Genomic DNA, 16,402 nt, shown 5'->3' on the forward strand with positions numbered 1-16,402 from the left:
TTTTAATAGATAGAGTGATTCAAGATGAAGGTTTTAGTATATAATTTATTAGGTTTTAGACAAAGCGGGCGAGGCCGCAGCGATAAGCTAGTAACTAATGAGTATGTGTCTTTGGTATGTGCGACATATAAGACGCATACCTGCTGCATTCAAATATGAGAGTCTTATCATACACGTTTTTAAAATGATAAGATGTCGGGCAAATGATTTAGCGAAAAATTCATGAATGTTAAGTTGCATTTTAGTAGATTAATATATTTATAGAAAAAATAAATAGGTCAAATATTTCTCGTTATTTTAATATGTTTATATTTAACACTGAATTGAAAAATTTGGAAGAAGAGAAATGGCATAACGCACATCCATCATTTGGCTATGGACAAAACATTTTTAGAATATTTATACACCATTTCTTGGAATACACGAGCACACGGATAAAATTATAAAAAAACATAATATTTAATATTTGTTATGGAATATAATTTCTTATAGGTACTAGATAATTCAAAATTACTCATTTTCCACCGCATTCGATAGATAGCGCATATTTTCCGAGTACGATGGTATAATTTTTTTTCATAGAAATTTCGCTATCTCATCGATTATTATGTACAGATATTTAGATATACCTAAAGAATCATCATTTTGTAATATTTCAAATTATCTGATCTAGATTTTACTTAAATACATATATATAGAACATGGATTGAATACTCGATTAGATAAAATTATATTTATCCTTATATCAAGGTTTAATCTATCCTGATTCCTGATCCATGTTTTCACCAAAATACCTTTGATATTACCTCATACCTGTGACTAATATTATGTATAGGTAAATGCATAACGTCTGGTTTTCGCTAAAGTTTGTAAGTTTATAAATTCAACTTCGTAACCATAATATATTATCCAATTTCTAAAATATTAACATTATTTCTCATATATATGTCGAGATATAGTAACCTAATCTTTATTAACAGAAAGTTTTTAAACTTTCCTGTGATTTCGCCGAAGTAAAACAAAGCACTTTGGTGAAACCCATCTTATCGATAATGATAACGATTGCAAATATGCATAACACCATGAATTGCAAATATTTTGTGCTCAAAATTGATGTTAGTCAGAAAATGTATTTAGATTTTTTGTAGAGACATTTGTGTCATAGATATCGGAAATACTCAGATTCTTTTAAAATATACAAATAAACTTATCAGTATTTTTGGGGTTTAAAAACTAAAATACAGGTCAATTAAGGAAAGCTGGCATGTTCACAGTACTCACACTTATGCAATTTCACTTACAGTATGTTCAAAAATAAATGCGACTCTAGCTTCATTTTAGACTTGAATTGTAAAATGGGTGCGTTGTAGATAAATATATGCAAATATAATTATGAAAGCTCTCATAATTTACCTGTAAAATTATAATTTAAAAGTAAATCAATTGATGAACTTAATTATTTATTCTAAAAATAATCAATTGGATAAAAGTATTAATAATCATTCAATTATCAAATAATAATTAAATTTCAGGTCATAAAAACAATACAAATAACACGTGCGCTCACTCCCAAGTCCCAACACACGTATGGTTGTTTTGATAATGATTTAAATAACGGACGTCTTCTGCAGTTGCGGAGCAGTCTTGTCCTGACTTTGGTCGAGTAAAAATATCTAAGAAATATTATATTTGTAGTAAGTACGTAATACCTACCAATACGCGCTAACAAATATGTGTTACATGTTTATTGTATAATTTTCACACTATTGGTTTTAAACTCAAACTCAAACATTTATACAATTAGACTTTTTCTAGAAGCACTTTTGAATCGTCATAACAGTTTAACAGTTTTAACATTTACCACCAATTCAGAAAGCAGTATCTATAGAGAAGAAGAAGAATCTATTTAATCATAATCGTAATCTTCTACTTCACTGAAACTTTCATCGCTCGAAGAACTCGATGTTTCGCCGTCGGAATTTCTTAATGTTATTATAAATGAGTCAGTGTAATTATCTACTTTTGGTTCTAATTGAATATATTTTTCCTCATGTTCTCGCGTCTTTCTCCAAACGTCACTAAACATATCCAGACTAATAGCATTTGCTTCCTTTCTAAATAATTCTTCCACAGTTTTCAAGTTAAAGTTCACATTTTGTGATGCTACTTTCCCTTTAATTAAAAAGTATTGTTTCATACAAAGTAAAAATGGACCAGAAATTCTTACTCATGAATGATAATGTCCCTTCGCATACGACGTGACAGGGACTGGCTTGCATATTCGCTCGTCTTTTAATTCCTTAGAGCATTAAACCAACCGGAGATGACACGCGCAAATCTCTCATAGCCAAAATGTCTGTAATTTTCTGCGGGGGGAACGAGTCAACACATACAAATAGTGTTAACACAAACGTATTTTGAGATTACGTCGCTACACACGCACACGACAAAATAATCAAACACCAGCACACAAAGTACAAAACTTGAATCAAACTCACACATAGACAACGTGTCTGTATTCAACGGCAACATAAACACCGATAGTGCGAAAACGCGTCGATAATTTAAGTCGATAATTATAAGATTTATCGATACATCATGGTCGATGAATTTTGAATTTGAATTTTAATGATAATTAAATATTTGTTATTTGTGACACCTAAGTATTTATCACTAATAAAAAAATCGTGTCGGACCTCAAAAAATATGTTTGCGAGATTATAAATCTACACAAAATAAAATGCATGATACTTTTTTAATACCAGGTAAAACTGTACTTTATCGGACGTCGAGTTGAGAGGCGTCTCGAATTGTTTTTCGTGAAATGAATCGCTAAATTTGACACTATCAAAGCAATAAATATGCGTTACAAAAACAAGATGGAGGAATGTTCTATAGTAATTTTCTGGTTTTCAAAAATTCATATCTCAAAAACTAAAAGTTTCCGGCAACTGAAATTTCAGATTAAGGTTCCTTAAGTAGCTAACCACAAAAAAAATTACGCCTCTCAACTCTACGTCCCATAAAGTAAAGTTAAGCCTAATATGATTTTTCGTGAATGTCACAATTTACATATAAAACAAGGAAGAGTGAACAAAAAGACAACTTCGTCGTTCATTTACATCGTTTATTTACAAATACTTATATTTATTTTAACGCAGAAACACTATAGTACTAGTCCGTTTAGAAGTCCATGAAACATGATTCGCACAAGATTGAATCCAGACATCCCGAATCACTGTACCTTTGAGAAATCTGAAAATAAAATATAAGAATTAAACAAACTGAAAAAAATTATCATCATCAACCATAAGACGCCCACGGCTGGATAATATTTATATCGATATTATTTTTTTACCGTCCCATCCCTAATTTTTATGCAGTGATACCAGAATAACGAATTAAAAATGCCTTTTAACGTACATGTTACGAACGTAAATAATTGCATTATAATTAATAAGATACAAACTTAAACTTAGTATAGTATAAAATATTAAAGAAAAACATGTGTTGGAGATAAACAATAAATGAATTTGCAAACGGTATTTATCATTAATTCATAAAGTTTATACAAATTATACTTCACGTTATTTATGATTTCTTTGGGTAAATTTTATTATTAATCTATAATAACAAATATGAACGGTGATAAAAGTTATAATTAAATATTAAAACAGTCTACGTACTTTAAAATTTACCCAAAAGTGGATGTAGTACCATTATGTGGCAACACTTTTACATTGACAATATATTTCAGTATTTTGCAAATTTGCTGCAATATTTCACAATATTTTGATGTAAAAGTACTTACAGATGAAAAGTAACATTATCCTTAATTACATTCCACGTTTCTGACCTCTTCTTACACGTAAATTCACTTCAATTTTGTCATATTTCGCTCCGGTTTTTTCACGTTCACTGACATTAGCAAAATGGCGTTGGGCGCGCGTCAACTAGTTTTATATAACAGGTATGTAACGCTTACTCAAACCTTTGGCGAGCGGGGAACGCCTGCCAATGGCCACTCCGGTTGGTTTAATGCTCTAAGTTTAATTCTATTGAATATGCTTAGGATATGTCACAACTAAGCGCTCTAAAAGATTTTCCGCAAAATTTAATTACGGATCAACAACTTTACGAACACTTCCAAAGAACACATACCGCAATAAGACATTGGTATTCAATTTTAAGTAAGAACAACCGATATCGTTTGTAAATTAATGTAAATGGTGATAACTCTGATTATAAATTAGTAATTTGATTGTTGAAAAAAAAAAATGCCGATTTTAGTCAAAATTTATATTTTTCTAACAAGATCCTTATCATCCAAATTTCCACCTTGGTGAGAAAAATTGACATTTCTAATGAAAATGAACAAAAAATTAAATAATTTTATTAAATACTGTAAATTATTCTTCCATTTACTGTATCACAAAATTCTTCATAGATTTTTAGATATTCGTACTACACCAATTACATCATCCTGTATTTATAAACAATTGCAAAATATGACACATACATAGGCCGAGAGATACTGACACAAAATTTCGGGTCATTTGTAACAGAACGGCGGTTCTACAGAGGTCTTATTACGCAATGACAAAAAGAAAAATGATGGTCAGAACGCTGGTACCGGCGGACTAGTCGCGTGGGCGTAAGTCACACTCGTCGGATAAGTAAGACCCCTCTAGACCGCCATCCTGTTACAAATGACCCGAAATTTTGTGTCAGTATCTCCCGGCCTAACATGTGCAATGTGTAAATGTGTTGACGTTCCAGCTCTTCTTAATCTTCTAATATATAAAAATCAATGCCACTTTTCGTTGTAATTCCATAACTCGAGAACGGCTGAACCGATTTCGATAATTCTTTTTTTATTATATTCCTTGAAGTACGAGGATGGTTCTTATGTAGAGAAAACGTTAATATGTACCACGGGCGAAGCCGGGGCGGACCGCTAGTATACTTATATTAGAGTAGGTATGTAGGTTGTTTTATATGTTCCTGCAAACATATTGTTAATACTCGCTATACACAACAACATACATATTTATAAATGGATTAAAATGCCCTTATAAGCTTGTTAGAATTACTTATTAGTTCGATAAGATGTTTTGGTGTGTAAAAACACCTTACACGGCCCTGAGGAAGGCTCTTTGATGATCTTATAAATAACGTTTTAGTGAAATTTAAATAGTTATGGCTAATGTGGCCTTGTTTGTCTGAACTTAACCATGAAAAAAGATAATATAATCAATTAATTAATTATAATTTTTGGGGTGCAATGGCTGTCTACCATCTCTCAGCAAGAGCCAACCTCACCTGCTCGTGGTGCACCCTGCTAATCAACAGACGAGGCTCTGGCGTTTTTTCCCTACAGTGGTAGAGCTACAGCTACATACAATTATAACATTTGTGTGTAGCACGACTGGGCTGTAGCTTGTCCGGGGAGGTACCACTGTCTCACCTAACACCAGCGTGAAGCATTTCTTTTTTTTTGCGTTTCGCATGAGTTCGTGAGACTGCCGGAGGCCCAATCCCTACCCCCCTCAAACAAATAACATGGCAGCGGTATTTAAAAATGGACTACCCCAGGAGGGTACCAGCACCAATGGTTCTGGAGAATCCCTCCCTGAGCGCTCCTGCTCGGGCTGCCCCACGTACTCTGGGGGGGGCAAAATTCCGCTCTGTCGTACCGCTAGGAGGAAAAGAAAAAGTAAGCTTTCTGCGGCAACCCCTACCACGCTTCTTTCTGTGGACCTTTGCAACGTTAGGGGACTTCACTCAAACCTTGAAGCTGTCCATCACCACCTAGAAACAGCTAAGCCGGCCTTACTGTTTTTAACGGAGACACAGATCTCTTCCCCTGCTGACACCTCGTACCTTAAATACCCGGGATACGTGCTGGAACATTCATTTGTACCGCGCGCTGGTGTGTGCGTTTACGCTAGGGAGGACATCTGTTGCCGCCGCCTTGGTACTATTGAAGGCAATGATCTATCCATACTGTGGTTACGCATTGACTGCGATGACCACCCCCGTATTTACGCGTGTCTTTACCGGTCTCATAGTGGAAACGCCGAATCTGACCGGCTTATTGAGCATGTTCAAGGAACGATCGATAGTTTACTACAAAGGGTTCCCTCCGCTGAAATTGTAGTGCTAGGTGACTTTAATGCCCACCATGTTGAATGGCTAGGATCACGAACCACAGACCACGCGGGGCGATCCTTTCATGACTTTGCCTTGTCCTATAGCCTAACGCAACTTGTAACTTCACCCACGCGAATCCCTGATGTGGAGGAACATACTTATTCGTTGTTAGATCTCCTGCTGACCTCACATCCTGACCACTATCGGGTAACCGTTGAGGCTCCTCTTGGGTCATCCGACCACTGTATGGTACGGAGTGTAGTGCCTCTCACCCGCCAATCTCGAACTCGACCACCCAGCTACCGTCGTGTTTGGCATTACAGGTCGGCCGATTGGGATGGGATGCGCACTTTTTTTTGCATCCTACCCTTGGAAGCAAATTTGCTTTGCGTCTAGTGATCCTAATGTTTGTGCAGACTCTGTCGCCGATGTGGTCTTGCAGGGAATGGAACTCTATATTCCTAACCTTGTAATTCCTGTTGGTGGCAAGTCCAAGCCCTGGTTTGGGCGCTCATGCAGAACGGCATTTCGTTTGAAGCAGGAACGCTTCCAGGCCTGGGCAGAAGCTCAAGCGGTAAAGGATCCTAACGTTAGACGACTGAAAAAAAGATATAATGCTGCTTCCAGATCTTACAAGAACAGTATCATAAAGGCAAAGTCAAAGTATATTGAAGGCGTTGGTAAGAAGCTGACCCAGTACCCATCTGGTACTCGCGCTTTTTGGTCCCTTGCCAAAGCTATTCAGGGCAATTTTTGTAAATCGACGTTTCCTCCACTACGCAGGGATGACGATACTTTGGCCCACACTGCAAGAGACAAAGCCGAAACTTTGGCAAGTCTCTTTGCGTCAAATTCGACTCTGGATGACGAGGGAAAGACTCCACCTATTATACCACATTGTAATAGTACTATGGCTGATGTGAAATTCACGCAATGTGCCGTGCGAAGAACCCTACTTTCCCTTGACATTCACAAGTCGAATGGACCTGACGGCATTCCTGCAATAGTGTTAAAAACATGTGCTCCTGAGCTAGCTCCGGTTCTAACGCGCCTGTTCCGGTACTCATACACCACTAGTACTGTCCCAAGCAGTTGGAAGATTGCCTTGATACACCCGATCCCTAAAAAAGGCACACGCTCTGACCCATCAAACTACAGGCCGATTGCGGTAACCTCCTTACTCTCCAAGGTTATGGAAACCATAATCAACCGCCAATTGTTGCGTCACCTAGAAGATCGCCAGTTGTTAAGCGACCATCAGTACGGTTTCCGTGGAAGTCGATCGACTGGCGATCTTTTGGTCTATTTAACGCACAGATGGGCTTCCGCTATTGAGAGTAAGGGGGAAGCTATGGCAGTCAGTTTAGATGTAGCGAAAGCCTTTGATCGGGTGTGGCACAAAGGTCTTCTCTCTAAACTGCCTTCATACGGGCTCCCTGAGAAACTATGCAGTTGGATCTCCAGTTTTCTCCAGGCACGCAGCATTAAGGTCGTAGTCGACGGATCGTGCTCAGAGCCGCAGCCTGTGAATGCTGGTGTCCCGCAGGGGTGTGTGCTGTCGCCTACGCTATTCCTTCTTCATATCAATGATATGTTGCAAATACATAATATTCATTGTTATGCTGATGATAGCACTGGCGATGCCACATACTCCGGGCACGCACGAATCTCTCAGGAGCAGGTGGATCAGTATCGGAACGAACTTGTGTCCAACATTGATAAAACCCTGGATGCAATCTCCAGTTGGGGTCAGACTAACCTTGTTAAATTCAACCCATCAAAGACACAAGTGTGCGCATTCACCGCCAAAAAGAAGCCGTTCACGGTGACTCCTCGATTTCAAAACACTCTCCTCAAAGCCACGCCAAATATCGGGATTCTCGGTGTCGACATTGCGAGCGACGTGCAGTTCAGGGGTCATTTAGAGGACAAGGCCAAATTGGCCTCTAAGAAACTTGGGGTGCTCGCTAGGGCGAGACAGTATTTCACGCCAGCTCACCGCCTGCAACTCTATAAGGCACAAGTTCGGCCTCATATGGAATACTGTTCTCACCTTTGGGCTGGAGCACCCCAATACCAACTACTTCCTCTTGACCGCCTGCAACGTCGAGCCACTCGAATCGTCGGCAAACCCGAGCTAACCGATCGGCTCGATCCTTTGGCACTGCGGCGGGATGTTGCGTCTCTGTGCGTATTCTACCGCCTGTACAATGGAGAGTGTTCCGAGGAACTTTTTGGCTTAATACCGGCTGCCAAATTCCACAATCGCACTGCACGACATAAGCTCAAGTACCATCCGCACCACCTGGATGAGTGGCTCTCAACAACTGTGCGCTTTTCACGGCATTTTCTGCCCCGAACAACTAAATTGTGGAACAGCTTGCCATCTTCGGTGTTTCCATCTACCTATGATATGGATGCCTTCAAAAAAAGAGCCTACGCGTCTCTCAAAGGCCGGCAAAACAATCGCAAAGTTACCTGACTTTGCAATTGTCCATGGGCGGCGGTGATCATGTTCATTAGTACACCGCCCGCTCCTTTGTCGGTTGTGGTATAAAAAAAAAAAAAAAAAAAAAAAAAAAAATTAAACAATTATAAAGATACATTTAATTAATTAAAAATTCTATACCATGACAGCCAGCGTGCTTAAATAAACTTGCATTTGAGTATTATTACAATAATAAAAATCTAAATTTATAAGGCTGTATTGATTTGAAATTGACCCGTCTGCTGCTGTTCTGTCTAAACACCCTTATCACTCAGGGTTATAAAAATATTAAAAAAGTTTAACATCTATACTCAGATTTATAAAAAAAAAATCTATAAAAATTGATCAAGGTGTTTCGTAGGCATTTGGTTATTATAAAGTGTTATACAATTTGTGTATGTATGTAGATTATTTGCTATACAGCTACACTTACGCCTTTTAGCTACTATTATGTATTCTGTGTCTGTATAGTAAACAAACTATACGACCTCTTGAAGTTGTAACCTCCTAGCGTGAAGAACGTTGTCACATGATGTCCGTACCACCTTGATTTTGATGCTGATCACTTGAATTCAATAAAAATCAATATCACTACATAGTATAAAACAAAGTCGTTTTCTCTGTCCCTATGTCTCTTTGTATGATTAAATCTTTAAAACTACGCAACGGATTTTGATGCGGTTTTTTTTAATAGATAGAGTGATTCAAGAGGAAGGTTTTAGTATATAATTTATTAGGTTTTAGACAAAGCGGGCGAAGCCGCGGGCGGTAAGTTAGTGATACTATAATTTAATAAGGTAGTTATATACTATCTCTTTGTTTATATTTTGGAGAGGTTTCCTTTTAATTGGGGTTTGTTTATGGCAAAACTCCTCTGATTTGTTGGAAAATGGAAAGCCCGTTGTGTGTCTGGCTATTTTTTTGTTATGATTCACGGTACATGGTAATTGAGTTGTAAGGAAAACTATTCACGCGTACTGGGTCGCAGTAAGGTAATAAATAAAAGATTGACTATTATGCGTAGTAATGCACCAACTTAAATTCAAATCTTCTTGGTTTGAAATAAAGGTTAAATTTCAATAAAAAAAAATAAAGGTTACCTTTTAGGATAACAACTGAAGACTTTAAATATTTGTTTGTGGCTATCGATAACAGTGCGTACTTTCATAAAAATAATCAGCGAAGCGTAACATTACACAACCGTTATTCTATAATAGCCAACCAAATTGATTTTACTTTTTTTTGATGGTAATAGATAGTGAACCAGTGGACACAATATACCAGTATACCGGTATAATTTGTCCGTAGGTGTTAGGAAAATGTTACAAGTACTAAATTAATGCCAGATATGAAATAAATAATGAGATATGAAGTAATATGATAGATAAGATATGAAAGATGAAATTGTGAGTGCATTTGTGTTTGAGGTTTTCTTTGTTTCAATCGAGATTAGTGAATGAAATTTGTTTTGAACTATTTTTTTTGTAACAAATATAACCAGGTTATCTCAATTCTCAGCTTATATTATATTGAGGAAAATGTAGATTCGTTTTAAAACAAGATTTAAAGTAATAATGAAAAAAAACCTATATATATGTATGCGGTGTGTCCCTTAGACACATAAAACTGAAAGAATAGAATAAATTCGATTGCTCTGGCGGGTCACGAGTGGCTGAGTTGGTCAGGCATCCGCCCCGGAATGGCGCGAAAGGATGCGGGTTCGAGTCCCGCCTCGTGATCGAATTTTTTCTATTCTTTATAAATTTATAAACCTATACATAGTTAAAATGTTGAAATTAAAATGTACTATAAGCAGATCTCTCCGCGCTATAGTAGATTTTTATCATGCCTTCCTCGTAATAGGTATAAATTTCAATGAATGTTTTCTACTAAGCCGCACGGTTATTTTTTTAGCACCTTTTAATAGGCGAATGCAAACCAAGTTGTCTGCATTACGTCAATGTCTAAAACAATCAATTCCTGTCCACAGCCGATCCTAGAGAAGTACTGCCCTGACCTCGCAGCCGGCGGTCTGACCTGCTGCGATGGCGAGCAACTCGCGACCCTCAACAGCAAGATCGTTCTTGCCGAAAACCTTATAGCAAGATGCCCGTCCTGTATGAACAACTTCATAAAGCACATATGCAGTTTGACGTGCGCGCCGGATCAGAGCAATTTCCTGAAACCGGCGAAGACTAGCCCGTTCAATGGTAAGTGTAGTGTAGTAGCTTTGGATCTGAACAATTATCTGATACCGGAAGGCTGTAGAAGATTTTTTGGGTGACGCAGAGATTTCGTGCACCTACTAGTACCTAATCTGAGCAATTACTTGGAGCTATAGTGAAGACTAATCCATTTAATTGTTTTATGCGCTTTTCTGAATTTAAGAATCTCTACAGATATTGCTTCTTTTTGTTAGTCATGGGTTTAAGACACGCAGTCTAGAGATGCTTTTTTGTCATCTGAGTTTTAAAAACATTTTAAACAGTCTGTGTGCGTGCTTGCGTTCATGCGTGCGTGTGTGCTTTCGTGCATGCGTGCGTGGAAGTAGTAAGTGATAAACGATGCATATTTCATTTTCCATAATTATTGCTAAATATAGCTCTAACTATATACAATATCTAGTAATATCTACTATAGTGTATATATCCACTCGTTTTTAATTGAACAATGGATAAGGCATTAAAAATATAATACATAGTTTATATCTGCAAACTACAAACAGTGAGGTTTCAAAATGCAGTTCCGAGAATGATAAATAACCCTGGAAAACGTAGATAAAACTGACACTATAATAAATTTCCCCGTAAATTGAACATTTATTATAATTTCGTAGCGATGAATTTTCTCAGAAACGCACTCTATTGCCGAGCAGATAAATTGAAATTTTCTTTCTTATCAAAATAAGAGAAATATGTTTCTGTTTCCAGCAACACACCAGCGTATTGACGAGATTGACTATCATCTCGGCGCTACGTATATGAACAACACTTTCACATCATGTTCAAATGTAAGTAGAACTGATAAAATGTTCAATGTACATCACTACATAGTATAAAACAAAGTCGCTTTCTCTGTCCCTATGTCCCTATATCCCTATGTCCCTTTGTATGCTTAAATCTTTAAAACTACGCAACGGATTTTGATGCGGTTTTTTTTAATAGATAGAGTGATTCAAGAGGAAGGTTTTAGCATATAATTTATTAGGTTTTAGACAAAGCGGGCGAAGCCGCGGGCGGCAAGCTAGTAAATTAATAAGCGACATACTTTAAATTAAAATATACAAAGAAGAGTGAAATTTTCTTTACAATTTTAAATAATGTTCAACATCCATTTAGAATTTTATAGAGAAAATAATACAATAGGGGATGGATATATGTGTTTGGAACTACCTTTCCGATGTCGATGGACATTTTCCCGATTTTCCCTATCTGTCGTACCGGGAGCCGGTATGGTCGACCGACAGCGAAATTTTGAGATAGACTTTTACATTAACTCGATTTTCTCCGTATCTAGTACTAATCAAGTTAATTCAAGTTATAAATCTTATTGTAAATTGAATAATCTTTATTCACTTTCAACCATTTCTATATAAATACTCAATTAAAGCTAACACACAACTTTCAACAGAGGGTAGTGTGATATTTAGATAAGTTTCGGTTATAATTTGAATTAAAACAACATTTGGAAGTAATTAAAACATTTTATTTACAACTTATCACATTAGGTTTAAAATACAACACAAAATTCAAGTGCCACCATACAAATTTTTTACACAACACACGATCTTAATATCGTCACAAAAAACCGCCACTTAACGAGTCATCATAAGTGGGTATCGTATTTCAACCTAATTTTAAATGACGCATGCCGATTTGGACACGATGTTTTGTTTATTAGAAACTTAAGCTTATAAACTATGTATTACGAAAGTATCGCAGCACTATATTATATATATCTTGAGTAGGAGTTAAACAAAAATAACTCAAAAATTTGGGTCAAAAATTACGTACATTTAAAAACATAGTTTTTGGAAAAAATATTGCAACTAACGGAACTTTTATGCCCGGTTCCTATATTCAACGGATCGTCATAGTATCAAAGCTACTATCCGTTTTTCTAGAACTAACTACGAGTCGTTATTACCGTTCCACAATTTTATTTCTTGACGTGCTATCGACGGACATCCGTTGGTCATAAAAATACCGAGCCCTCTTCACTCACAGATGTGCGTTTCGTTATAAGCCAAATTGAAATTAAAATAACACAAAATTCAGGACAAAATAAGTTAAATATACAGCCGAATTATAAACTTTAAGAATAAAGTTTCTTATTAATAAAGAACTAATACTAAAGAACTATATATTTGTAGACATCTGCGTGATAATTTTCCTTCTAAACAACCTAATGCGTTACACAGAAAGCAAAAACGGAACGTTTTTCTCGCGCACGCGTGCATTGCTTGTCAGTTGTCAAATTATTGTCATTCATTGTTGATTGATGATTCATTGTCAAGTTTTATAATTAAAGAATAACAATACAACGACCACTGTTTATATATTATTTTATTAAAAATGGATATTACGCCGGTAAGTACGCCTTTATATTTCTTCTTTAAAATCGTCTGCCGCTTACTTTTTGCTTCGGACACTTTTAAAGTCAAACATATATTTCTGTTACAGAAATCGAAGAAGGCTATGAGTAAAGACGAGATTGCTCAATTATTATAACCAGTAAGGAGACTAATGCTTCTACGAATAAATTAAAGGATGAATGTTGGACTTCGTTGACCAACACATTTAATGCAAAAATTGGTCAAATACCTACCAGGAAAACTTTTTATTTTCAGCCAAAAAATTCAAACATAATAAGGATGATGGACAAATATTATGAAGAAATAATTGAAATACTGAACACACAATAACTAATTAATTTTTGTATATTATTAAGCAATATATCTAGACATACGGTAGAAAAAGAATTTGTTAGGTAGTGCAAAATGTAAATCTTATGTAAAAAATGTATTTAGTTCAGAGAGCCTATTACAGCGTTAAGGAATATAATATAGAAGATGATAATCGATGGAGGGTTGTCGTGTAAGAATCACAGGACAGTTCTTTGGCATATATTATGTAGTTACATATTACTATGTAAAATTAAACTGTAATAAAGAAATAAAACTTTTATTCCATTTTATTATGTACTTTTATTTATTTTTTATTATTTACAATACAATGTTTAAAAAATTGATTTCTAAATTGCAAACATAGACATACATATAAATATACTAGTGGTCCGCCCCGGCTTCGCCCTTGAAATACTGAAGACACAATAACTAATTAATTTTTGTATATTATTAAGCAATATATCTAGACACACGGTAGAAAAAGAATTTGTTAGTGCTAAATGTAAATCTTATGTAAAAAATGTATTTAGTTCAGAGAGCCTATTACAGCGTTAAGGAATATAATATAGAAGATGATAATCGATGGAGGGTTGTCGCGTAAGAATCACAGGACAGTTCTTTGGCATATATTATGTAGTTACATATTACTATGTAAAATTAAACATAGTTATAAAGAAATAAAACTTTTATTCCATTTTATTATGTACTTTTATTTATTTTTTATTATTTACAATACAATGTTTAAAAAATTGATTTCTACATTGCAAACATAGACACATATATATACTAGTGGTCCACCCCGGCTTCGCCCTTGGTACATGTTTATGTTTTCTTTCCATAATAACCATCCTCGTACTTCAAGGAACATTATAAAAAAATAATTATCGAAATCGGTCCACCCGTTCACGCGTGATGCCGTGACCAAGGGAAATAGGTCTGCCACTGATATCGATATTGTGCCTAAAGCATAGAACCTCAGCGTCAACAGTAATTGATGTTATGGAGATACCCCATGATTCCTGAAATGACAACATAAATTAGGTATGTAATAAGGTTAGACGTGTTTGGTATAATATTAATGCCTCCATTAAACTAACCTGGCTCCTTTTATTCGTACGTCTGGATAAATTTCAAGAAGTAATTGTTCAACAGATTCTTTATCAAGTCGAAATCTCAATTGAAATTCGTGAGAATCCAGGGTCGCAAAAAAATCCACTCCTTCTCTATAATATATACTCTTTCACGCCCACTATCTTCTTCCGAAATTCGATATAATATTAAACACTTCTCTATCACTATCTGAACTCCACATTTCGATATTGAAGCGGAAACAATGAAATAGTAAGAATTTAACCGCCCGAAATCGACGGGTAAACAAAATGCTATACGAATAGTAACTTTGACAGCATAATGACATTAAAAATATTTATAGGAACGCGATAAACTGTCTTCTCCATACAATATGCTTACCGTTCGTTAATAGTAACCCTCCCATCCGTCAGTAGGAAGCCGTCGGTAAGTTGCTTGACGAGACGTTTTTTATAGGAACGATTTTCGCTTACGCTTGGTTAATTATACTACTATTCGTAACTAAAACGGATCGTTTTTCAAATATAGGAACCGGGCATTAGACATTTTCTAAGATTTAGATAGATTCAAGGATCAAAACAAATCATCAGAACAGTACAGTTCTAGGAAATATTTCAAAATATAAGTTGTTAAAAGTAGCAAAAAAATTTTCATTTTGGTACCTGGATGCTATAAAAAAATGGATACGGCTTTTCGTAAAACATAATATTTTCAAGGTATGGCTCTTATGAGATGTGTTTGTTTTTTACTATCGTACATTCAAAACATCTATTCTGGTCATATTTCGGTAATGTAGCAGTCAGCAATCAATTAAAATTTTAATGCATACAAAAATATTCCTGTGGCATATCCATTCTTAGGTAGCATCCTAAAAATACGCAATCTGTCGACGTACCGGCTCCCGGTATGATACTACGTAGTATCATATTTCACTACGTATTTTCATGTTTTTGAAACAAATATAATGCTACCCTATGAAATATATCAAAACTAAGTAGTTTTACGTTTTATATCTAACATCAACTTACCTTTTTATCCATTTCTGGCTGAAATATAACGATAATAAAATCGTCATCACGCGTTCGACCTTGCACATGCTGATAGTTACAGACCAAATTTTAGTGAAAATTAACAGAACTATTATATAATTAGTATATATAATCAATATTTAATAACCCATCCATCGTTGCTTTTAATATTCAGCGAATCACTTTAAGATTAGAACAAGTTTTCACCAAAACAAAAATACGTAGTCACCACGTGCGATGACGGAGTTTTGAATGACGCGTGTTTAAATTTTTTTCACTAGCGCTGCTCGTGTTTTGGCGTCACTAGCCGGCCTGTTTCTTCTTTAAGCATTTGTAATGTGTCAGAAAGGAAAGGGTGATATACAATGAGGTTGTTTATACTAAAAAACAAAACACTCGAACCCACACCGGCCCCCGGTATATCGACATACACGGCGAAAATTTGTTTACACCGGGAGCCGGTATTTCGACATACAAGAGGTAGATTACTTGCAGAAGCTGTCATAATATGACCGGGTGCATAATCAACTCTGCCAACAAACTGTTTTACAGTTTGGCAGAGTACTATGTTATTATATGTGTTTTTCTGTTCTGGAATGAAAAATAAATAAATAATCAATAGTTTCAGGAGAAGTCCCTACCATTCATTCTAATAATGTATTCATTATTATTGTAAAACTGTGCATTGTATCTTTCTGGATCACTTAATACTGTATTTATTATTAATGTAAAACTGTG

The 16,402-nt window shown here is 35.7% G+C and overlaps 1 protein-coding gene and 1 long non-coding RNA gene across 4 annotated transcripts in view; one reads left to right on the forward strand and one right to left on the reverse strand.

Moving 5' to 3' along the window:
- Positions 1 to 16,402, forward strand: part of LOC123697796 (NPC intracellular cholesterol transporter 1) — a 78,189-nt gene that overhangs the window by 32,458 nt on the left and 29,329 nt on the right. For all 3 annotated transcript variants that reach the window (XM_045644347.1, XM_045644349.1, XM_045644348.1), the window contains exons 3-4: positions 10,632 to 10,851; positions 11,572 to 11,651. In XM_045644347.1, the coding sequence (XP_045500303.1) occupies positions 10,632 to 10,851; positions 11,572 to 11,651 (300 nt within the window). The remainder of the gene's footprint in view (positions 1 to 10,631; positions 10,852 to 11,571; positions 11,652 to 16,402) is intronic.
- Positions 3,107 to 4,057, reverse strand: LOC123697805. The gene is made up of 2 exons (XR_006752283.1): positions 3,812 to 4,057; positions 3,107 to 3,255 (listed from the first exon to the last, which is right to left on the reverse strand). It is a non-coding gene; the product is annotated as an uncharacterized LOC123697805 (long non-coding RNA).

The sequence above is a fragment of the Colias croceus genome, chromosome 15 (assembly GCF_905220415.1).
Source record: "Colias croceus chromosome 15, ilColCroc2.1".
In the NCBI taxonomy this organism is placed as follows: Eukaryota; Metazoa; Arthropoda; class Insecta; order Lepidoptera; family Pieridae; genus Colias; species Colias croceus.